The sequence below is a fragment of the Theobroma cacao genome, chromosome 9, assembly GCF_053813885.1.
Source record: "Theobroma cacao isolate CCN51 chromosome 9, ASM5381388v1, whole genome shotgun sequence".
Classification (NCBI taxonomy): Eukaryota; Viridiplantae; Streptophyta; class Magnoliopsida; order Malvales; family Malvaceae; genus Theobroma; species Theobroma cacao.
The window spans coordinates 11,635,624-11,659,410 of NC_142647.1; the positions used below are offsets into that span (position 1 = coordinate 11,635,624).

The following is a 23,787-nucleotide window of genomic DNA, read 5'->3' on the forward strand; positions in this document are numbered from 1 at the left end:
CCTCTTTTTAGTGATAACTTCTCATAGACGGTTCGGCTCATATTTCTTTGGCATTTTGTATTCTTCTATTTCAAATTCAGTGTTAAGGAATTTTCCTAGATCCTGAGCACTAATTTAAAAATCTCACCATCTAAAAACACATTTAATTTATCCTCTACAAATTCCTTTTTTTCTTCAAACTCAGTTTTGTCAATAGCTATACTGAAATATAGTTCCTTAATTAGAGTTGGACTATGCATTCTATCTCCAAATGTCCTCAGATATCTTAAGTTTAGAGATTCAAAATATCCCTCTAAATCTTCTTTTACTCTCAGTGAGTCATTAAAGCTATCCCAATAAAAAATTTTTCCTTAGAAATTATGGCATTTTTTATTCTCCTAAATCTATCAGCATGTTTGTCATTTTGAAATCGAGAAATAAAAAACCAATGCCTTTCCTTGTTGCAGCTCTTGCATATGTCGATCCTTTCTCTTTCTCTGTCATTTCCTTTTGCTTCTTTTTTCTTCTATGTTGAATGTCCTTTGATTTTTCTGTTCTTTTTAGGAAAATGTGATAAAGAATCATCAATTTTCCTTTTACCTTTCCCCATTTCGGCTACCTTGTGAATGAAAGAAGTTTTTGCCATGGATTTTTCTTTTCTAGGGTTTCTTAGGTTTTAGAGGAAAATATGAAGAGGAAAATCTAAGGTCTTTTGGGTTTTTGATTTTCAATGTAATTGATTCACTCAATAGGTGGGGGGGTTTTTTATGGAGAGTTATAACCGGTTACCCACATTTAAGTGGGAACTGTCCCGTACCACTTACCTAATTTTTTTTTTATTTTGAAAAATTCTCGCATGATAGCTTTTCTCTTTAACAATTATCCTCTAATCAATTAGAGGAAGCCTTAATCGATTATTATGTTTCTAACTTGGAAGCCTTTTAACTACCAAACTTGCATTAATCGGTTAAAAGAGTTGCTAACTGATTATTACCTTACTGACTCGGGTTAACTCCCATAACACAGAACTATTTTAATTGGTTAGGGAAATCCTTAATTGATTAAAATGAATCTTATCTTTCATGTAGGGTCTTTCAACTAACCAAAAAAATTCACTAATCAATTACACCAAGCAATAGACACTATCATCATGCAATACATATATGATCAAAAACATCATCACTTCAGCATAATTCAGATTTCACTAGCATTAATTATCCCTAAATCTCTCCTAATTCTACAAAATTGTTCTTCATTCAATAGTTTTGTGAAAATGTCAGCTAGTTGATGCAAGATGTCTACAAAATCTATCTCAATATCTCCCTTAAGCACATGATCTCAAATGAAATGATGTCTAATTTCAATGTGCTTGATTATAGAGTATTGAACAAGGTTTTTGGAGATATTTATGGCACTCATATTGTCAAAATAAATGGGAACTCTATGCATAGCCATTCCAAAACTATTTAGTTGTTGCCTAATCCATAAAATTTATGCACAGCAACTACCTAGTGATATATACTCAACTTCAGCAATTGATAGAGCAATAGAATTTTGTTTCTTGCAAGACCAAGACACAAGCATGTTTCCAAGAAATTGACGAGTACCATTAATGCTTTTCTGATCAATTTTGGTACCAACAAAATCAACATCGAAATAACCAAAAAGATTAAAAGATGAACCTTTTGGATACCATAAGCCTAAGCTTTGAGTATCCAAGAGATATCTAAAAATCCTTTTCACTGTAGTCAAATGTGATTCATTGGGATATGATTGGAATCTTGCACATAGGCACACACTAAATAATATATCAGATTTACTTGCAGTAAGATAAAGAAGTGAACCAATCATACCTCTATAGAGCTTTGGTCCACACTTTTTCCTTTATCATCTTTGTCAAGCTTTGTGGAGGGTCTCATAGAATGGACTTCGTATTCATCACACCAAACTTTTTTAGCATTTATTTGATATACTTCCCTTGGTTGATGAATATTCCATCTTCACATTGCTTGATTTGTAGATCAAGGAATAACTTTAGTTCTCCCATCATGCTTATTTCAAATTCTCCCTATATTTCTTTAGCAAAATTCTCACACAACTTTTCATCAGTAGCACCAAAAACTATATCATCAACAAAAATTTGAGCAATAATCAAATCAGCCTCACTTTTCTCAATAAACAAAGTATTATCTGTACTTCACTTAGAATATCCTTTTTCAATTAAGAACTCAGAGAGTCTTTCATACCAAGCTCTAGGAGCTTGTTTTAATCCATAAAGAGCTTTATGCAATTTATATACATGATCAAATTTATCAAATACTTCAAAGCTAGGAGGCTGTTCAACATATACCTCTTCTTGTATAAAGCCATTAAGAAATGCACTTTTAACATCCATTTGAAATAATTTAAAGTTCATAAAGCATGCATAAGCAAGTAAAAGTCTAATAGCTTCTAGTCTAGCTATTGGAGCAAAATTTTCATCAAAATCAACACCTTTTTCTTTGTTGTAACCTTGAGCAACTAACCTTACCTTATTTTTTACCACATTTCCAACTCATCCATCTTGTTTTTAAATACCCATTTTGTTCCAACAATTGGATGGTTGGTCGGTTTTAGAACTAAGCTCCAAACCTTGTTCCTTTCAAATTAGCCCAATTCTTCTTGCATTACAATCATCCAACTCTTTTCCTTTTCAACTTCCTCAAAGTTCCTTGGTTCCACTAGTGATATGAACACTAGATACTCATAAGCTTCTCTTAATCCCCTTTTAGTTTTAACACCTTTTGAGGGATCACCAATGATGAGTTCTTGAGGGTGGTTACTTACAAATCTCCAACTTCTAGGAAAATCATTGTGTTGCTCCTCAGCTCTTTGTAAGTCTTCTAATGGTGGTTCATCATCATCCTTTTCTTTTGAGTTCTCTTCATCATTTTCTTTACTATCCAAACTCAATTTTTTCCATTTTTTTCTCAATAACATTTGCATCATCATCATCAAGCACTACCTTTCTTTGTACAACATTAGTCTCATAAAAAATAATATGGATTGACTCTTCTATAACTAGAGTTTTTTCTATTAAATACTCTATATGCTTTAGAGTTCAATACATAGCCTAAGAAGATTGCCTCATCACCCCTAGCATCAAATTTTCTCAAGGTGTTTTTTCCATTATTCAAAACAAAGCATTTGCATCCAAAACTCCTTAGATGAGAAGTATTAGGTTTTCTTCCTTTGTAAAGCTCATAAGGGATTTTAGAAATCATGGCTGTAATAGAAACTTTGTTCAAAATGTAAGTCACAGTATTCTCTGCTTTAGCCCAAAAGTATTTTGGCAAGTTGTTTTCCCAAAGCATTGTCATTACCATTTCTCTCAAGGTCCTATTTTTTTTCAACAACTCGATTGTGTTGTGGAGTTCTAGAAGCAGAAAAATTATGATCAAAACCATTTTCATTGCAAAAAATTTCAAAAGTATCATTTTCAAATTAACCACCATGATCACTCCTAACACTATTAATGGTGAGGTCTTTTTCATTTTGAACTCTTTTACAATGTTTAATAAAAATTGACAATGCATCGTCTTTATGAGCAAGAAAGTATACCCATGTATATCTAGAATAATAATCTACAATAACAAAGCCATATGACTTGCCCCTTAGAATAGCAATAGTGATTGGTCCAAACAAGTTCACATGTAATAGTTCAAGTGGCTTAGAAGTTGTTATGACTTTCTTGGATTTAAAGGAACTTCTAACTTGTTTCGTAAATTAACATGCATCACAAACCTTGTCATTTTCAAATGAAATCTTTGGAAGTCCAATGATCAGGTCTTTTCTTCAAAGTTTTGAAATTGTCTGCATATTAACATGTCCTAACCTTCTATGCCATAACCAACTATCACAAACATCATAGGCAATAAAGCATGATTCACTAGTCTTAATTTCATCAAGGAAAATGACAAACATATTTTTAATTCTTCTGCCAATGAATGCTACTTCGTTAGTGTTAACATCAATTACTTGACATGCATGAAAATCAAAGCATACTCTAAAACCTCTATCACAAAACTGACTAATGCTTAGCAAATTATGTTTTAAACCTTTAACAAATAAGACATGTTTGATTTGTGTTTGAGATATGTTACCAATGGTTCTAATTCCTTGGATAATACCCTTGGAGTCATCACCAAAGGAAACACTACCACATTTCTTCCTATCAAGCTTAGCAAATAAGTTTTCATTACTGGTCATGTGTCTCGAGCAACCATTATCCAAGTACCAAGGCTGTCTTTTCTTTAGTTGAGCTTCAAAGCATTGATCCTTTTGTCCTTATTCAACCTACAAAACAGATTTTCAATTTTTCTTTGAAGGTACCCATACTTTGATGGGTCCTTGGGGGTTAGCAATCACATGGGATCTTTTTGGAACCTAAACCAACTTGGTTCTAGGAAAGATTCTATTAGAATGGAAACATTCATAGGACAAACAACCTTTCTTACTACACACATAATAGTGACATAAGATAGCATTAATTTTCCTTCTAAGGTCTGTTTTTCTTTTAAACTCTTCTTCATCTTTTGATTTCAATTTTAGTCTTTCTTCTTTATCGACTTTAAGTGCAGCATTTTCATCAACAACTCTTTGTAATTCTAATATTTTGCTTTCCAATTCAAGTTTCAAGAATTCAAAATCAATTTTGGATTGTTCTAGTTCAATTTGAAGCATGTTCCTTTGATAAAAAACATAGTTGCACTTATGCTTGATTTTTTCTAATTCATCATTCATTGCAACAGCCTTTTTCTTCATAGTCTTATTTTTTAAAGCAAATTTTTCAAATTCAGCATATAGACAATCATATTAATCTTGCAAATCATTATAGGAAATATCACATGAATTAGAAGTTACCTCAATTTCTTTTTCATTTTCCATCAAGCAGAAATTGGCTCTTCTTCCAATTTTTTTTTCCTCTTCTAAACTTGATGAATCACTATTAGACCATGTTGTTGCCACCATTGCTTTTTTTGGTTTTTTCATTTTCTTTGAGGTTTCCTCTTTGAGTAATGGTCATTCTTATCTAAAATGTCCTAGTTTTTTGCATTCAAAACACACCATCTCATCTTTCCTACTGAAATCACCTTTGTTCTTGTTTTTCTAAGAGGGATCTTGATCTGTCTTGTAATTTTTTCTTCCAAACTTTCTGTCTTTTTGTCCCATTAGCTTTCTAAATCATCTGGCCATTATGGCTTGCTCTTCATCATCTTCACTTGATAGCTCTTCTAATTCCTCAAGTAAACTAATCTTGAGTGCCAAATTTTTCTTCTTCTCTTTGGCTTCTTTCTTTTCCTCCTTTTCTTCTTCTTTCACTTCAAGTTCATGTGTAAAGAGTGAGTCACAAATGTCATCAAGTATGATCACATTGAGATCTTTGACCTCTCAAATAGCTGTGACTTTAGGTTTCTAGCTCTTGGGAAGACATCTAAGTAATCATTTTACTAACTCATGTTCAAGAATGGTTTTACCAAGTTGATTGTGTTTGTTTATAATATTGGTAAACCTATCAAACATGGTAGTGACATTTTTAACTTGTTCCATTTTTAACATTTCATAATTATGGGTAAGGTAATTTTAAACTTCTTTATCTATGATGTCCCTCATGAATGACTTTAAGTTTTTTCCAAATCTTTTTAGCTGTTGTGCAGCTAAATATTTTGTTGAATTCTAAAAGAGAAAGTGCACAATGAACCGGAAACTATTAAGATTTAGAAAATTCAACCCAACCCAACCCAACCCAAATCTAATTCTACTTGTCAAATTGCCAAAATGCATAGTTGACAGTTTAATTTTTTTTTTAAGATAGTTGAGAGTTTAATTAATGACCTAATAAAATCCAAAAATGATAAACAAAAGAAAAATTAGAGTTTAGATACAAAGAGAATCATCAATTTAATTAAATCAATCATTTTGACTTTTTATCTTTTTATTACAATCAATTAAATTCTCATACAATTATTTACATTCAATTAAACCCTTATGTCAATGAAAAACATGAACAACTCATTTTCTATTAAAACCTTATGCCAATGAAAAGCCTGCACGCCAACTCCTTTTACAAATTAAGACAAAAATGTCACGTTAAATTGATTGTCATGTGATAAAAAAGCAACGGAGAGAAACCAAAGTAGAGCACATCAATTTCCATGTGGGTAATTGCCCACGTCAACATTGTCACGTGGCAAAAAAAACAGAACACGCTGCCATTTAGCTAACAAAGGCTACTATTTTCATCCACATAGAGATTTAATTACGTGAAAATAATTGCCCGAGAACTCAATTGATTGTGATAAAAAAGTGGAAACTCAAGTGTTAGATTTAATTAAGTTCAGGGACTTCTTTTATATTTAAGCCAACAAATAAGCATTAACAGGTCCATGCCGCATGTCCGACTCGGAAAGTTCTGAAGTGGGGAAGGGGAAGGTACAAAATGTAAGAAAATTAAGACTAAAATGATTACCGCTAACAAAAATTTTACATGTATACCAGAGGTTTACCCAAAAAATCAAAGCAGAAAATTCAGGAAGGTCAATTGACAACAATGCCCACGACTCAAAGTTCTATCGGATCATACCAAGCAAACACCGTTCCCCATTCCTCCCTCTGGCCTGATCACATAGCAGCAAGCTTTGTTTCTTCACACCAAGAGTTAGCCACTTCCAGATTTAAGTGTATTACTCAACCTACAATGATGACAAATGAATTCCTTTACGACTTAAAAACAATTATTTACATTCAAAGAGAGAAATTGAAAAAGCTTCAGTTTTGTTTCTATTGATATTGCTACTTGTGCTAACTAGTTCAGTGGATTTCATTAAGTCATCAATCCTCAGAGGCCAAAACATATCTCCTAAAGGTGAAAATAATGAAACAGACCATCACAAGAGCAAGTAGCTATTTACAGGCCTTATTACCTTCTTGATGGCATGGTAGTGTTCATGAACTAATCAATGTGCATAAACAATGACTCAAAACTCAATTAGTGTTTTAAAAAGATAATTGTTCAAGCAGTGGATAGATTTACTCGAAACTTCTTTCTATTATTGAAAAGATGCACAGAACATGGACATACTGAAGTTTGAAGTTGTTAATAAATTCATGAAAAAAAAAATCATCATAGCATAGGCTGCAAAGTGAGCAATTTGTAATTGCTGAATTTTATGGATTCGAGGGGCAATTTTGCCAAGAAAATTCAAGTATAACATGAATTAGAAGTGACACAAATCTTACCAGTCCAAGCCTTCAAAAAGACCTTCCCCTTTTATTGCTGAAGTTTTAAAGATAGCCCATTGGCGGTTTTTTATCTTGTGTAACTCCAAAGCCTCAGTCACTGCAGCATCATCAAGTGCACCTGGAAGATCCTGTATAAACCAAAAACATGACATAAATAATTACAAGAAAAAATCATAAATAAAAAATAGTCAGAGTGGCTTACAATCTTTGATCACTGAATCAAACAGTCATTCCTCTTTTTTTGGCTAAATATTTTTAACATTGTACTTGGCAACTTAAATTTGAAATAAAGGATTTGGATTACAAATTTAGTACTATTAATTTGAGCAATAGAATTCATAGAACAATGATATTCATAACTACTTTAAACATAATGCGTACAATCATCCTCAGAATGAGTATAGCAAACAAAATCCAAATTCAGTCTCAAATTTATGCTCCCAATGAAGCATAAGAAACTGCATATCACTTCCTTCTGCATAGGCACATTCAATAAGGGCTTCTAATACCATGCACATAATCAGCTTTCTCTCAATGTCACACATAAGAAAAGCAAAATATTAGTTCTACAGTAGCCCCAAGAAAAAGAATGGCACCAACCTGCTTGTTCGCAAAAATAAGAACTACTGCTCCTTTTAGCTCCTCCTCCTGAAAAAGACTCAGACTTGAAACTATTCAAGAAGAAGCAAGATAAAATATATAAACAAGCATTGACAAATAAATAGAACAATGTAAACTATTCAAAGAGGTTGGCTTTATTTCCTTTCATGGGAGATGAGAAAAAGATTAAAAAGTCCTCTGAATCTGCATTGACATAACTAAATTAAATACAGAAAAGGCAAAAGTAATACAGCAAGGCTATAAGTCTATAACAACCTGAACTACCATTTAAAAATTGAAGTAAATTCTGTAAGTAAAATAACATTCAGGGGACAGAAAGGCGAGGGCAGAAAGACAATAGAGAGTTTTCATACATCATTCTTTCTTTTTGTCAAACTTCTAAGATCCAACAGTTCCTACATTGGACCTCGAACCTTACAGGGCAATGATTTAAATGTTATCTTCACAGCACGGAATATTTCTAAGATGGATCATAGCCAGAGCATAGGATGTTTTACAGAGAAAGGCTACTACAGCACAGCCAATATGATGAAATAAATCTTAATGAGTTTACCTCCAAGATTGCATGAAATTCTTCTTTAGCAATCACCAGCCTATCAGTATCACTTGAATCAACAACATAGATTATAGCCTGAGTATTTGGAAAGTAGCATCTCCAATATGGCCTGTAGTGCAAAAGGAAATAAGAAACTAGGCTGGTGGTCTATTGCTGGGAGCACTATTTGATTAAGTGAATATAGAGAAACAACATAAGTCACATGCTAAAAATCACATAGAATGAGCAATCTTTTTGTCTGGCACGAATACACCATAGGATGAAAAATATTATTTTATTTCACAAATTTTAGACATTAAAATAACCTGGAATAATGCTAATCAATAACATCACAATTCCTAATTACAAGAGTGGTATAAAGAGAATAATTCCATTAACACAATATTGAAATGCCATGACAGACTCAAAATTAGTTTGCTGTAAAAGTAAGAAAGAAAAACACAAAGCCATTTATAAAAACATTTAAATGTTAATAAACCATAGCCATAAAGCAAGGTTCAGATTGTACGGTAAAAGCAGTCTTTTATATTCTCTCTCTCTCTCTCTCGCGAATAGACACACAGAGTGATTAAGGTAGTTTAGTCTAACTTGCAGCTTTTTAAAGATCTTCATTCCAGATATTTTTAGCAATAATTGATTCAATTAAATTTAACAGAAAAATAAATCTATAAATATCCAACCACGCATGTCCTGCATTCGCTTCAAGTGGCAGCATAAGTATAAAGGGAAGCACTCCACAATACCAATAAAATTCATTGCTAGCTTTGTCCCAATCTGGATGTCCATTTTCTTTTGGAATGTCTCACAACTTTGTCCTCTTTCTATTTGTAAACCCTAACACTTATTTTTTTCCATACATCACATTAATTTTGATTAAATTACCTTTTTGATCACTTAACTTTTCCAGACTTTCTGTTTTGATCACCCAACTTTGAAAAATAATGTTAAGGTCACCAACATTTATAAGGTGTTATTATTTTGGTCACTTCGTCGTTAAAAGATAACAAATCTTCCACATGGCATTCCATGTTAGCTGCTTTGCCACGCATAAATAAAAAATTAAAAGAGAAGAACTAAAATTTTTTCCTCATCATGTGGCAGAGCAGCTAGGGTGGATTGTGGTGTGGAATTATAAGGGAGAGGTCTATTATCTTTTAATGGCTTAGTAACAAAAACATTAACACTTAAAAACCTTGGTGATCAAAACATTATTTTTCTAAGTTGGGTGACAAAAACAGCTGCTTGTACACAAAATGCAAATAATATAATGTAAGAAATAAAGAAAAACGTTGCATGTTTAGAAAAGTTACCTAATACTAGTCTGTCCACCTGCATCAGTAAATGATAAAGATGTTATCAGGACAAGAAGGCAGACATCACTTATGTTCTGAACAATTAAATGGCTAAAAATAATAAAAGAATGCAAAATTACCGAACAAGATATTCAATTTCAGTTTAATGCTAAGGGATTAAAATTCCATGACTAGATAATTTTATTTTAACAAGGTTCAATGGCTTTGAATAATGGCAAATTAGCATCAGAAAAGAAAAACCTATTCAATGTAGGTTTGCAGAAATAAAGCTTGGATTGGCAGCCAAAGGAAAGTTTTATTTGTTCTGGTTTCTCTTAAGTTTTGAGACAGATGTCTCAAATAAGTAAATTTTATTTCATCCAGCTTTAACAAAGTAATGCTCTGATTATAAATTGTCGTCAGTTCTCTGAATATGCTTCAACTTGTTACTTACTATGCTGGTTTCTCAGATGAGAAACTTAGAACAGATACATAAAGATATTGACAAAAGGCAAAAGAATCATGTAAATTGTGGATTGAAAGCCAGATCCAGCTACTTTATGCTATTGAGGTTAAGGTAACATAAGTATTAATTATCTCCAGTCAAAGCTTTGATATAAAAAACTATGAAGCTTCAAATTCTTGGAATAGTAACTGTTTCACCATAAGTTTTGACAATTAGGGTGTTTTTTAGTTAATTTGAATATACATTTGATGCAAATTTTTCTCATTTATTCTACCTTAAACAATCAAATCGATATGAAAATATAATCAAATTGGCAGGACATTGCTATAACAACTCTACTATACATGTTAAAGATCTAGATCAGGAAGTACTGGTAGGCATACCTAAATCCCAAACTTGAAATTTGATGTTATTGTACTGTACTGTTTCGACATTAAATCCAATTGCTGCGCCATGCAGAAGAAAACAAATCAAAAAGCAATTCTTAAATATAAAAGAAACCTCTGATTTGCAGTGCAAATCTTAACTTCTCTACTTTTAGTCATAACAGCATATCAAATGCTGAGTAATTTCTTTTCTCAAACATAAAGAAATAGAGAAAATGGAAAAAGGAAGACTAACTTGGAATTGTGGAGACAACTTCACCCATCTGAAGCCGATCTGCAACCAAAAAACCCAAAACGAAAAGCACAAAATAATCAAAAAATAGCAAATACCCATTTCATAAATCCTGATATTAAAATGGGTGTCACTTAAAAACATAAAAAGGATGAGAAACTATACAAAGAATGGTGGTTTTGCCAGCATTGTCGAGGCCGAGAACAAGGATCCGAGCCTCCTTGTTTCCAAAGAGGGAAGAGAACATTCTTGTAAAAAGTATACCCATCTCGTTAAATACAAATAAAATTACTCTCTCAGTGCATGAATTTGGATCAGATCTGCGAAGCAGCACCCCTTCGATTTTCCTCCCTGCACAAAAGGAGAGAGCCTGTTTGCAAGAGGAGTTGGGATTTCGTGAGGGGCTGAAATGAGAATTCGACAAGTAGAGGGGAGAGAATTGCAAAGGCTGAAACTATCCCCGGTTTTTTTTTTTTGTTGCTGGTGTTTTTCTAATATATTCCTGGGAATGGAATCGAATCGAAATGGAGACAAAATAGAGAGAAGAAAGAAAAGCAACGAAACAATGGGTGGAATTCTGTGCGGTGATGGAACAGCCGCAGCCAATACATGATTGGGCCACGTGGTTCCTTAGGAAGTCGTAGGATTTCGCAAATTGCTGACGCGATGACGTCTAGCCTGGGGCGGTTGATTTTGGGAGGGAAAAATAACGGCCGCATAAGCATATGCAAAACCTACAAAATATTTAATTATAGTGCTTAAATGATAAAAATGTTGACGCTATTCAATCTTTTAGATTGGATTTGTTTCTCCTCCATTGGTCTGCTAGATCGATGGTATGCAATAATTAAGGAGAAAAAGAAATATAAACAACATATGAACTACGTGCTTAATGATTGGTCACAACCAAAAAACGATCTTTAGTGTATCATCTGATGGTTTTTACGAAGCTCGACCATGCAGAGTTAACCATTTACTCCTAACATTAGGATAAAGATGGATGGATGTTCAGGGTTTTCTCAGGACTGGTCATGATGAATTTCAGCTCAAGCAATGAGTAGCTCTGGAATCTGGACATTGCTCATGCTAGCCGAGAATGCAACTATTTTCTTTGGTTCCTCATTGACATTTTCACATATGTGTTTTAGTTTATCCTCTTTTCACTCTTCAAAAATATCATGTTTTTTTCAATTCTGATTTTGAGTCGCATGTGTGGAATTGGATTGAGATTATACTAATTTATGAGTGCAAGTCTACTGTATGTAAATGAACACATGGTGAATCAGAATTTTCCACCCATCCTTTCCCATTGGAAATTAAGATACTGCCATGTATGGATAGCCATTCAATAGGATACCATTTTTCACTTTCTTTTTGTCTTTGGCATCTAATTGTTACATTACATAAAAGTTAATTTGTAATAATATCTATATTATTTTAATAAACTTTTGAATTTTAATCTATATATACACAATTATGAGATGGCTCTATGAACTTAAATAATAACGTATAAATACTATACATTGATGATATATCAAATATAAATTTATATTAAATTACATAATTGAAGTAATTCTCTACTTTAACTCATAATTTAATCCTAATACTTTCAAATTGATTGTGAACAAAATTTATAACAATTAATGTTGCATTTTGCATATATTAATCTGGAAAGAAAAGGAGAAAGGAATATGTATCATGCGAATGAGGTGTGAAGCAACGTTTCTTGAATTTCACAAATATTGAAGTCGAGCCCAATTGCATCACCCTCTTAAATTTCCATTTTCCAACAAGGTTTTATCCTCTTATCCGTGAAAAACTATTGCAAATTTTGTCTAAAAGTCCACGGTTTATGCAACTAATTGCGGGAAAGTAACTTTTGGTTGTTGAAATTTTATGTTATTACGAAAAGATTATCTCCATTGATCCTTCGTAATGAATGTTATACATTGAGTGGGATTTAAAATGCAAAAGATATTAGGTTTATGTTGGAAAAGTTACAAATGCATGAACATTCTCAATTACTTGTACCATGAGCTCAATTAAATGTTCGGTTAAGCCTAGCTACCAATTAGAGTGTATAGGGCTTAATTTTAAACCTAATTACATACGAGTATAGGATACCAATGACTAATCACGTACCACGATTTTGGCAACCTTGATTCATATCCGCTAATTACCCTCCCTTTTAAAGCCATATATATGCCAACCTTGGAAAGGACATTAACGAGAGCCACTCTTTCAGCTTTTGCATCATGGGCTCTTTTAAATACCTCTCATGCTGCTTTTCTTTCTAATCACCTTCTTCTTCACCTCGACTCAGGCTGCCGCTTTTGAGATCCGAAATCAGTGCCCTTCACAGTATGGGCAGCAGCAGTTCGTGGTGGAGGTCGCCAACTCAACCGAAGCCAAGCATGGACGATAAACGTGAGGCCCGGAACAGCACAAGCTCGAATATGGGCTTGACCAAGTGTACCTTCGACTCATCAGGTCGTGGCCGGTGAGAAACAGGTTATTGCAATGGGCTCCTACAATGCCAGGCTTGTTGTTCACCCCCAAACACACTACCTGAATATGCTTTAAATCAGTTCAACAGCCTGGACTTTTTCGACATCTGGCTTGTTGATGAGTTCACTGTTCCTATGGACTTTAGCCCAATATCTGGGGGGTGCCGTGGAATCAGATGCAGTACTGATTGCAATGAGCAGTGCCCAAACCTGCTTAGAGACCCAGGTGGGTGCAATCCATGCACGGTTTTGAAGGCCGACCGATATTGTTGAAACTCAGAGACTTGTAGGCCAACAGAATACTCCGGGTTTTACAAGCAGAGATGCCTTGACGTTATAGCTACCCCAAGGATGAAGCACCTTCACGCCTGTCCTGGTGGAACCAACTACAGGGTCATCTTTTGTCCCTGAAGCAGCTTTGAGCAAAGTTAATGCGCCCTCTCTTTCTTCTGATTAATTTATGCTTAGAATAACGTTGCAGGCTTGCAAAGAATAAATGTTTCTAAGGGTCAAGTTTCTCATAATAAAGTTTATGCTAACTGATTTTACATTTGTTTTTGAGGAAATGAATTAAAAAAAAAGACTGCAATCTTTCGATGAAGGAACCAAAAGAAAAAAAATAAAGAAAATAAAAGACACCACTTATACAATAAAACTTAATAATTTGACTAAGATTTTACTCTCAAACAATTTGGCAACTCCATTTTACAATTATAATATTCTAGCCTTTCAATCTATGCCGGTTTGTATTTTGGATCTAAGAAAAGCTTATCACAGTGCCTTACAGTTCCTTTAAACACCATACAAGCAGATTCATCACCAATGGAGCATAGGCATGAACTTTCCTCTTTCCAGCAGCTGATAGAATATCTCAATCTATATATAATCTATACTTTTGTAGTTCAGACATCTTTTTGGGCAGTGAAACAATATTCAGGTGCTTGGACGGTTGAATCTGGCAGAGTTGCACCAACTTCAAATGTCATCACGTGCGTTATTATTCCTGAAAAATTTTCCTGCTATTGAGTCTATATATATTTATATGTATATACACACACATATATTGCATAACTGTAAAAGAAACATGCATATACGTTAAGAGCTGTGCCGCAAACCTGCAATTATTTAATCTATGATTTCTAGTTTCAGCGGTGAAGTAAAAAATTTTACAAAACCGAATCAAATGAATTATTTGTAATAAATATATATAATTTTTTTATCTGGACCGAATGAAATTTTATTATTAACATTTATGTATTCATAAATTTGGTTTGGCTAGTTGGGCTGCCCGATTTAATTATATGTAGAAAGAGAAAACTGTCTTAAAATTTTCTTCTTTATCAAGGAAAATCTCTCTGGCCATGAAAAATAAGAAAGTAAAATCCCTGAATGCTTATACAACCAACGTTTGCATTGTCATAACAAAGTGCATGTAAGTATTTATAAAAAAAATTTTCCCAAAAAAAATTAAATGAAAAGAGAATTGCACCTAATCACTTTTCAAAATTGAAACTGATCTCATATAAGAAAGAAATAAGAATCTCGTACCATCATAGAAATCCCATCGAACTGGCCTCTTAGTAGCAACATCTTCATAGTACCAGATAAAATCCACTTTCTCCCACACATTACAAAGGAACCCATCCTTGACTTCAGTCCCCAAATAATTAGCTCCATCAAGAAAATCAGGCCTGGGAATTCCAACCCCAAAATCAACGGTCTCGCATGTGCCATTCGTGCCTAGAGTGTAGTAAAACGAAGTGCCATTGTTCCACTCTATATCGTACATAAACACCCCAAGCTGCTTCTGCTGCAGGTTAACATTGCGGCCTTTTGGCCAGTCATACCAGAGGTCAGTGATTTGGTGACCCCCGGAGTACAGAGTCATGCAAAGAAGTGCGTGGAATTGTTCAGGCCATGGTGTTGGGTCAGGCCATTCAACTGAAGGATTTATAGATTGCAGAAATATTATTGACGACGTTACGCACAAAAGGAAGTTTTTCAGCCTCATCTCACTTGGGACTTTTTCCTTGTTAAGCCAGATAAGATTCTTTGTTTTTGTTGTTTGCTTTTCTATGCAATTTTGACAAAGGGATCATAAAGTTTCCCAAAAACAAAAAAAAAGGGGAAGGAGGATGAGAATGGATTAAGATAATGGGTGTAACTTGTGTAAGCTTAAATTAGTGGTTGGAAATTTGTCGGCAGAATGGCTATGTTTGGGGGGTAAACAAGTAAATTAAGTTCAACACAGGGGCCCTCATCATTTTCTTGGGAAGAGATTGGTAAAGGCCCAAACAGAATACTAACTGGAAGCCCATAATTAAAAAGGTGCACAGCCATATTTTGTTTCAAAATGGACTTGATATATTTACCAAACAATTAAAATGGGAGCATATAAATCTAACGTCTAACATCTAACATAAAAGATACAATGAAAGTTAAGGTACAAGTGATGACAGGAAGTTTTAACTTTTTTAATGATATTGTTGACATTTGGTGGATAAAATTTGGGATGAATTATAGGGAAATGAAGGATAGAGAACTAAGATAAAAAGGGATTACAACAAATGTTAACTATTTATGCCATTTTAGTGGAGGTGACATTGACCCTTAGTAAAAGTGTGCCATTTTAATGAAGGTGACATTGAACCTTATCAAATGTGAACAGCTAGTGAGGGCCACCTTTAGGCTTCTCTAAATGGCTCAAACTTAGTGAGGGTCAAAAATTGCTTTTTTCTAATTCTTCACCTTTAAAAGCAGTCATTGCTCGACTTCATTAATCGTTGTCTTTAACAAGAGTTGTGACCCCTTCTAAAATAGTAAAGAATTTATCCTAACAAGAATATATATATTATTATTTATTAACTTTATTGATATCTATAAACTATATACATTTATTATACTTATTCCATACAAATTATTAATAAATATCATTCATCATAAAACAAATTATTATGCATAAGCTTGTCAAAAACAATTATTGCACAAAAAACAAGCATTCTCATTTATAAATTAATTCTTGAAGTTAAAAAATACAAATATGAACTTTGATATATCAATTCTCGAAATAAAAAACACAACTAATTTTCTTAACACCTTGCTAACTATGCTCTTTTTTGGCATTTCTTTTCTTCATAAACTCACTTGGTTGTCAATTTTCATCAATTTGTTAATATAATCCTTCATCTTTAACACTGCAAATTCTTTACAAGATTGAAACTTTGCATTTGTCTTGTTTTGTCAAAGCCTTGAAACTCTTTCATAAGCTTGTCCTAGGCTTCTTTTGCAAACTCGCAAGTCATTATCCTAGTGAAGATTCCATCTGTCACTACACAATGAATGTGTGACAATACCTTGGTTTTGTTAGCCACCTTCTCACTATGCTATTTAATTTGAGCTATTATGGGGTTAGTTCTAAATGTATAAGGTTCTTTTATTTGCAAAACAACTTCTTATAGATCAAATGCTAAAAGGTAGGTATTTATTGACCAAATGGAATAATTTTTTGCATTGAAGATGTGAGGTGTTTGGTGTGTGAAGTTGGATAAGACCATTTGCAAGGTTTCAATTTATAGTATGAAGAGGTTATTCTACAAGTTTGGTGAAGGCTAAGGTGCTGTTTTTAACTCCTTTAAGATTAGCGTAGCTCTGATACCATGTTGTAGATAATGCATCAAGCAAATAGGCTATTATCTTTAGTTCCTTGTTATCTTATCAGGGAAAACATAGGTTATACTTAATATGCTTTATTCATTTTGTACCAAGAAAATAGAATCTTACCCTTAGTTCAAATATAATCAAACAAAGGAAAACTTGGTATAAAAGTAAAACAGAAAAAAGAAAAATTCAGAAATAGCAACTAACAACATATGTTTTTATTAACTTGAAAATATATATACATCTCTGCATAAGTAGTAAACATTAAAAAATATAATTCAAATAAAAAAATATTAGCTTTTCTATAATACATTAATATAAGGCAGAAGGCATACATTTTTTCTATGCATGCATAGGCTACATGTCATTGTCATGAAATAAACCAACAAGTAGTCTGTAAAAAATGCCAAACAGAGGCAAGTGCAAAAGGGTTCCTCAAGGTATGTCATGCAAGTCTCAACCTCAATGATCTATACCAAAAATTGTTTTCTAGATTTCAAGTTGCAATAGTTTTAGCTTGAGGACAAGATATTTGTATAGTCATATAACCAGTGAGGTCATGGCCTATAAAGAGGATTTAAACTAGATTTTCCAAAGTAGAAAGTTTATTAAAGTTAGCTTTAGAGGCAATTGAGTAGTTGCATTGATTGAGATGGGAACAAGAACATTAGAAGAGTTAGTTGCTACACTATTGGAAGGATAATGGATTGAGATGCTGTTAAGCAAAGATGCTTTAATACCATAAAAGGATTTGATGTTTTAAATGGAACTGACCTTATATTATATTAGTCACATATTAACAGATGTACATACTAATATAGATGTAATCTCAGTGAATTCAAAATACAAGACAATTATATGTGTAGAATCTGATATGATTCCATTGATATCATATTGTAGCAAACTTGCTATTTGATTTAATACTCCTTATTGTCGATTTTGCACGCGCAAGTATACGTATCGAATAAGTAATATAGTGATGAAGTAGAGTATCGTTCCTATGGAGATTTGTTTCTAAAGTTTCACTAAGTACTAAAATTATAAAAGAAATTAATCTTATTTAAGTAATTCAAAAATTGAAAAAAAGTAATTAAAAACAATTAAAAATCAACACTAAATAGACTAACAAACTAAATAAGTTAAGAAAAGCAACATGTTAAAGTCCTAGGATTATAAGTTCATTCAACATTTCATCTAATACCAACTTTTCTTGTTATTAATCTTTCCTGGGTGGTTTTACTAACCTAGAATCTAAAACTATGGATAAGTCTTCATCAAGTTGCTTGTACAAATACCTAACTTAATTAGTTTACTATATGTCTATAGAAATAAATTAAGTTAAGTTCATTAAACAAGTGTCCTAATGTGGCTTTGTATGGTAATTGGCTTATGTCTATCCGAATAACGAATCAGATCACCTAAGTGATGTGAACATACACTATTCAAATCTTAGTCCAATCTAAAATCTCTCTGTTGAGTCTCAATTAGATTCACAAATCAATTAATTGTTGGCCAAACAATTAAAAGCATTAAGAACAGATTTGAATAAGCAAAACTACACCTATTCATGATAAATAAAAGATAAACTAATATTCAAACTACATGTTGAAATCCACCATAAGCCTACAAAGATAATTTAGCTCATAATATGTAACAAAACAATATTCAAAGAATTTTAGCCATAAATCCTAGTCAAAGAAAATAAAAGAAACACAAAAGTAGAGAAAAAAACTAAGTGTTGAAGCTTTGCAATCTCAATTCTCTCTCAAATTCTCTTGTTTTCTTACTTTGTTCTTGGCTCCAAATCTCCAAAATAGCTGGTTGCTGCCTTCTGCTTAAAATCTCTTAAAAATGTATCTTAAATAGGCTCCAAGTAACCTAATTTCCAAAATCTTATAAAATTTTTATTTTTGAAAAATCATCCAGCACTGCAACGCTACTTCTTCAGCATTGCAGCGTTGAGCTCTCAAGAGAATGTGTTGTGTGCTTCCTTTCACTAGTGCTATAGCTATCTATAACTTTGAACATGATTTTCACCCTGATTTGTTCGAAACTGGGTAAAGTGGTAAATATGAAAGTTTTAGACCTATCTCTTACCGTTTCAATGGTTCAAGAATTACATTAATTGGACTTTTGGATTGAAAGTTATGCTCTAAATACCGTATCATATTCAGTCCATGCATATTGTTGCAGTGCTTTGACTTTGACAAATATTTTAACCACTATCCATTCGAACTGGGTAAAGTGGTAAATATAAAATTTATAGCCTTTCCTCTTTGAAGTCTAGTGGTCTAAGAATCACTTCATTTGGAGTTCTATAAAGAGAGAGATGGTCAAAATATTGTAATATATACGAATGAAGCCATCATCATTCTTGCATGGATTTTCATTAAATAAGCCTTTTTCATCAAATTTCCTATAAAAAGCAATAAGAGAAATTACCAATACTACTCTTAAAGTAATTTAAAACAAAATAACATAAAATTTAACTAAAATAACTTAAATTAACTACTCAACATGCAATCAAACTTAAACTTGAAAAACACCTAAAATGCTACTATTCGAACCTAAAATCTCAAAGATCTAACTACTTAAAGCCCCTAAAATGCATCAAAATAACTCTATATAATAGAGTTATCACACCCCCAAACTTAAGATTTTGTTAGTCCTCGAGCAAAATATAAAACAGCATGCAATAACTTAATCATGAAAACATTTAACTAAATTTCAATTGCACCATTTCATTAATCACATTTAATATCCTCAAAAGTTAATCCATATTCATAATTCTAAGCTACACACAAATATTATTCAAGTTCATGTTTCAATCCAAAAGCAAACTCATCATTAAGTGAAATTCTGTGTTTGTGTGTGTGTAATCTTTTCACTTAGAATATTGTACAATCCGGATAAGTTTACATTCATGCAAAATTCAAATTAGTAATTAACTCCATAAGTTTGCTTTTCATCTCTCTCTCCACTAATGTAGGCTAACACTATGTTAAATATCAATAGGACTTTAATTAGCTTGTAATGGATGGCTAGGGTTAAGGTTGGATATGGGATAATGTATAGCTTAAATCACCCTAAGCACATAGTCAATCTAGAACCTAGTCAAAGCTTTATTTTCCTTCACCTAGTATACCTCCGTTTTCATCAACCCTTTTCTTTTGTTCCGCACTTCATTCTTTCTTTCCCTTTTTCTTTTTCTCAATTTCACACCCTCGAACTTATTTCTTTTATTGGGTGTTAAGATGAATACAATCATATTTTTGAACTTTTCATCATTTTTTCATCTTGATTATCTCTTTCATTATGTGGCTCACAACACATCCTAAATTGACCTATGCATTTAGGAATGAGGGATGTAAGAATTGTTAGAAATATTAATATAAGGGTCTAGGCTAAAAATTAAGTGTTCAAACAAAGAAAAGATGTCATTAGGCTTAAAGGGGGAAACTAAAGATAATTTATGTAAAGGAAGGTTACAAAAGGCTCAATCGGTCAAAAAATGGCATAAATCAATTCCTTAACTAAGTATAGCCTGAGATTTCGCTTCAAAAGAGAATCGAATAAATTCTAGAACTTAATACATAATTTAAAAATTTGCATTCACATAAACCTTTCTAAATATATACAATAAATCTAAGCAAAAGACATAGCACTCAAAATGTAGAAATTTCAACCTAACAATAAAGCTTAGCATGAGAATTTTCATATCACAAGCCGAAGGTTAGCTTAAAGGTATTCTTAGATTATATAAAATAAATTTACCTTATGTTTGTTTTAAATAATTGTAAAGGAGTAGTACTCCTAATTTATTTTTACTACTTTTACTTTGATGATTATTTAGAATCTTGTAATATGGAAGTGTCTCAATATTATGATTGTGCTCATATATATATGCACGTAAAATGAGACACTCCTTCTTAGGTATTTCTCTTAATTCTCCTTAGACTCATGTAATTCTGGAGGCTCGGTTTATGTCCACCTCCCCTCTATACTTAATTTTTTCCATTATTAATAAAACGATCACAGGGTAGCTGGGCCCTGTGAGAATTTTCAACATAAAAAAACAATATTCACATGTTTCAAAGAATCAAGATAGTAATATAACCGAGTTCTCATCATTGGATAGGTAAATTAAATGAAACTAGCACAATTAAATCTAGTTCAAATGCAAATGCACCTGCATAAAAAAAATTTAATGAAAATAAACTAACCTAAACTATCACTAACACTAATAACAATAAAATGTTCTCCAAACCTAAATTGCACATTGTCCTCAATGTGGAAAGCTAAAAAGAACAAGGAAAAGAAATTCCCCTATCAATAGTGACAGTGCATTGAAAGCTATAATTTTTTACCTCTACATTTTCATGCTTTCCAAACCTGCAGACTCAACAAACAAGCTAGGGAGAGGTTAAAACTACTTGTTTAAATAGAAAAACAAAAACTAACTAAAATAACAACTAAACTTAAAAAAATATAGCCTGGGTTGCCTTCTAAGAAGCGCTTCTTTATAGTCACTAGCTTGACTATGATACCTTTTTTTTGTTGTCTACAAAAGTACTTAAGGATATTTGGTGATCCAAGTCACCTCTTAAGTAATGCTGGACATGTTGCCCATTCACTTCGAATGTTCTAATAGCTTCATTACAAATATCTACTGCAGCACATGGATAGAGCTTAATCACCTTGTAAGGACCTAACCGCTTTGATTTTTGTTTCCATGGAAAGAGCTTGACTGATTAGGTCAGTAACACTTGTTGTCCCACCTTAAAATCAAGATTAAGTGAAAGTAGTGGATCATGCTCATCATAACACTGTTTAGTTTTAAGCTGTGGTGGCGGTGGTTTGATTCAAGAATTGATGCTTGCTTACTTATAGGTGGTGGAGTAGGATTACCTTGATTTTTATCAGTTAAATCCACTTTATGCCGATGAGTTGTGGTTGAAGGACTCTTAGTTGCATTGAAAATAGTAAATTCAACTACTTCCTCTCCAACTCTGAAAGTTATTCTACCTTCCCTGACATCTATTAGTGCACCTGCAATGGCTAAGAATGGACGTTTTAGTATGATCGGAACCTCTTGATCCTCTTCCATCTCAAGTACTATGAAATCTACTAGAATGAATAGTTTCCCAACTTTAAGCAAAACATCCTTTATCACCCCACAAGGGTGCCTTATCGTTCTGTCAGCTTGGTGCAAGGTGATTATAGTGGGTTAAATCTCTTTTAGTCCAATTCTCTTAGTAGCAGACAAAGGTATAATTGAGACACCAACACCTAAATCACACAAAGATTTTGAAAAATTAAAATTACGAATTAAGCAAGGGATAGAAAAACTTCCTAGGTCCTTAAGCTTTGGTGGAAGTTTGTTCTAGATTATTGCATTAAACTCCTCAGTGAGTATAATTGTCTCAAAGTCCTTCAGTTTCCTTTTTTTTGTCAATATGTCTTTCAGAAACTTCACATATGATGGTATTTGCCTTAAAGCTTATGCAAAAGGAATGTTGATGTGAAGCTTTTTGAATACCTTAATAAATTTTGGGAAGTGCTTATCAAGCTTTTGTTTTTAAAGGCACTAGGGAAAGGGTGGTGGTGGTAAAGTTGCCTTTGGTTCCTTCTCTTGACTTTTCTTATCAACTATTGCAATCACCGTTTTATTCTCAATAGGCTCATCCTGAAAATTAGCTTGCCTAACACTATGTTCAACCTCTTTTCCACTCCTTAGGGTGATTGCCATAACTTGTTACTTACCTTCTCTTCTTGGATTCACTTCTGCATCACTAGGCAATGTTCCTTGAGGTCGGTTGTTTAATAAATTGGCAAGTTGACCAACTTGAGTCTCAAGGTTTCGAATTGATGTTACTTGACTTTGAAGGAGAGCTGTTTGACTTTGTATAATGTTGTCATTCTGTGTCATGTATTGCCTTAGCAGATCTTCCACAGTTGGCTTTTTTTCTAAAATAGGTGCGCCGGCTTGTTGATGAAATGTTGGAGATGTATTTGGCCTTAGAGTTGAGGATGAACCTTGATTATTACCCCAAGAGAAATTGGGATGATTCCTCCACCATGGGTTATAAGTGTTGGAGTAGGGGTTATTTTGTTGTCTATTACCCATAAATTGCACTATCTTTGTTTAGCTTGGACACTAATGACCTGTATGATTATCTCCACAAAACTCACAAGCTACAAAAGGACTTTGCAAACTATTAGTACCAAAAGATTCAAGAGTTTTAGTTAAAGTTGTTACCTGAGCGGATAATGTTGTCATAACATTAACATCATGAATTCCAGCTACTCTCCTATGCATTGCTTGCTCTGTCGACCACTGGTAGTTGTTTACAGCCATTTCCTCCAACAAATCGTATGCCTCATCAAATGATTTTGCCATTAAAGCTCCTCTTGCAATGGCATCAATGGTGGTTCAAACCTGCCCACTTAAACCATTATAAAAAGTCTGCACTTGAAGCCACTTTAGGAGACCATGATAAGGACAATGCCGAAGTAGTTCTTTGTATCTTTCCCAAGCTTCGTACAATGATTCAAAATCTAGTTGCATGAATGATGTAATGTCATTCCTCATTTTCACTGTCTTAGTCGGACGGAAGAATTTGGCAAGGAATTTCTAGGCAAGATCATCCCATGATGTTATTGAGCCAGTGAGGAGTGCATTCAACCATGCTTTAGCTTTAACCTTTAAGGAGAAGGGAAAAAGCCTCAACCGAATTGCATCATCAATGACACCATTGTGCTTGAGTGTGTCACAAATCGCCAAGAAGTTTGCTATATGGCCATTGAGAT

At 33.1% G+C, this 23,787-nt stretch overlaps 2 protein-coding genes, 1 non-coding gene and 1 pseudogene across 3 annotated transcripts; 2 read left to right on the forward strand and 2 right to left on the reverse strand.

The window, feature by feature from the left end:
* Positions 1-6,339: 6,339 nt before the first annotated feature.
* On the reverse strand, positions 6,340-11,339 carry ARF3 (ADP-ribosylation factor 3). Its single transcript, XM_018128287.2, has 8 exons — positions 10,979-11,339; positions 10,817-10,855; positions 10,579-10,641; positions 9,748-9,766; positions 8,435-8,546; positions 7,861-7,908; positions 7,258-7,388; positions 6,340-6,710 (listed from the first exon to the last, which is right to left on the reverse strand). Exons 1-8 carry the CDS (start codon positions 11,079-11,081, stop codon positions 6,677-6,679), a joined length of 549 nt encoding a protein of 182 aa, XP_017983776.1. The 5' UTR covers positions 11,082-11,339; the 3' UTR covers positions 6,340-6,676.
* Positions 11,340-13,077: 1,738 nt separating this feature from the next.
* On the forward strand, positions 13,078-13,731 carry LOC18589191 (thaumatin-like protein pseudogene; annotated as a pseudogene).
* Positions 13,732-13,962: 231 nt separating this feature from the next.
* On the reverse strand, positions 13,963-15,476 carry LOC18589192 (uncharacterized protein At4g14100-like). The gene is made up of 2 exons (XM_007014054.3): positions 14,869-15,476; positions 13,963-14,323 (listed from the first exon to the last, which is right to left on the reverse strand). Exons 1-2 carry the CDS (start codon positions 15,329-15,331, stop codon positions 14,223-14,225), a joined length of 564 nt encoding a protein of 187 aa, XP_007014116.3. The 5' UTR covers positions 15,332-15,476; the 3' UTR covers positions 13,963-14,222.
* A 7,989-nt stretch (positions 15,477-23,465) lies between these two features.
* LOC148760719 (small nucleolar RNA R71) lies at positions 23,466-23,572 on the forward strand. Its single transcript, XR_016028673.1, has one exon. It is a non-coding gene; the product is annotated as a small nucleolar RNA R71 (small nucleolar RNA).
* The last annotated feature ends 215 nt before the right edge of the window (positions 23,573-23,787 follow it).

Coding starts and splice junctions, on each gene's coding strand:
- ARF3 (XM_018128287.2), bottom strand. CDS start 11,081: ATGGGTATACTTTTTACAAGAATGTTCTCTTCCCTCTTTGGAAACAAG. Junction 10,856..10,978: donor TGGCAAAACCACCATTCTTT/GTATAGTTTCTC, acceptor TTTTGGTTGCAG/ATCGGCTTCAGATGGGTGAA. Junction 7,909..8,434: donor AATTTCATGCAATCTTGGAG/GTAAACTCATTA, acceptor AGTCTTTTTCAG/GAGGAGGAGCTAAAAGGAGC.
- LOC18589192 (XM_007014054.3), bottom strand. CDS start 15,331: ATGAGGCTGAAAAACTTCCTTTTGTGCGTAACGTCGTCAATAATATTT. Junction 14,324..14,868: donor TCGATGGGATTTCTATGATG/GTACGAGATTCT, acceptor AAAATTTTTCAG/GAATAATAACGCACGTGATG.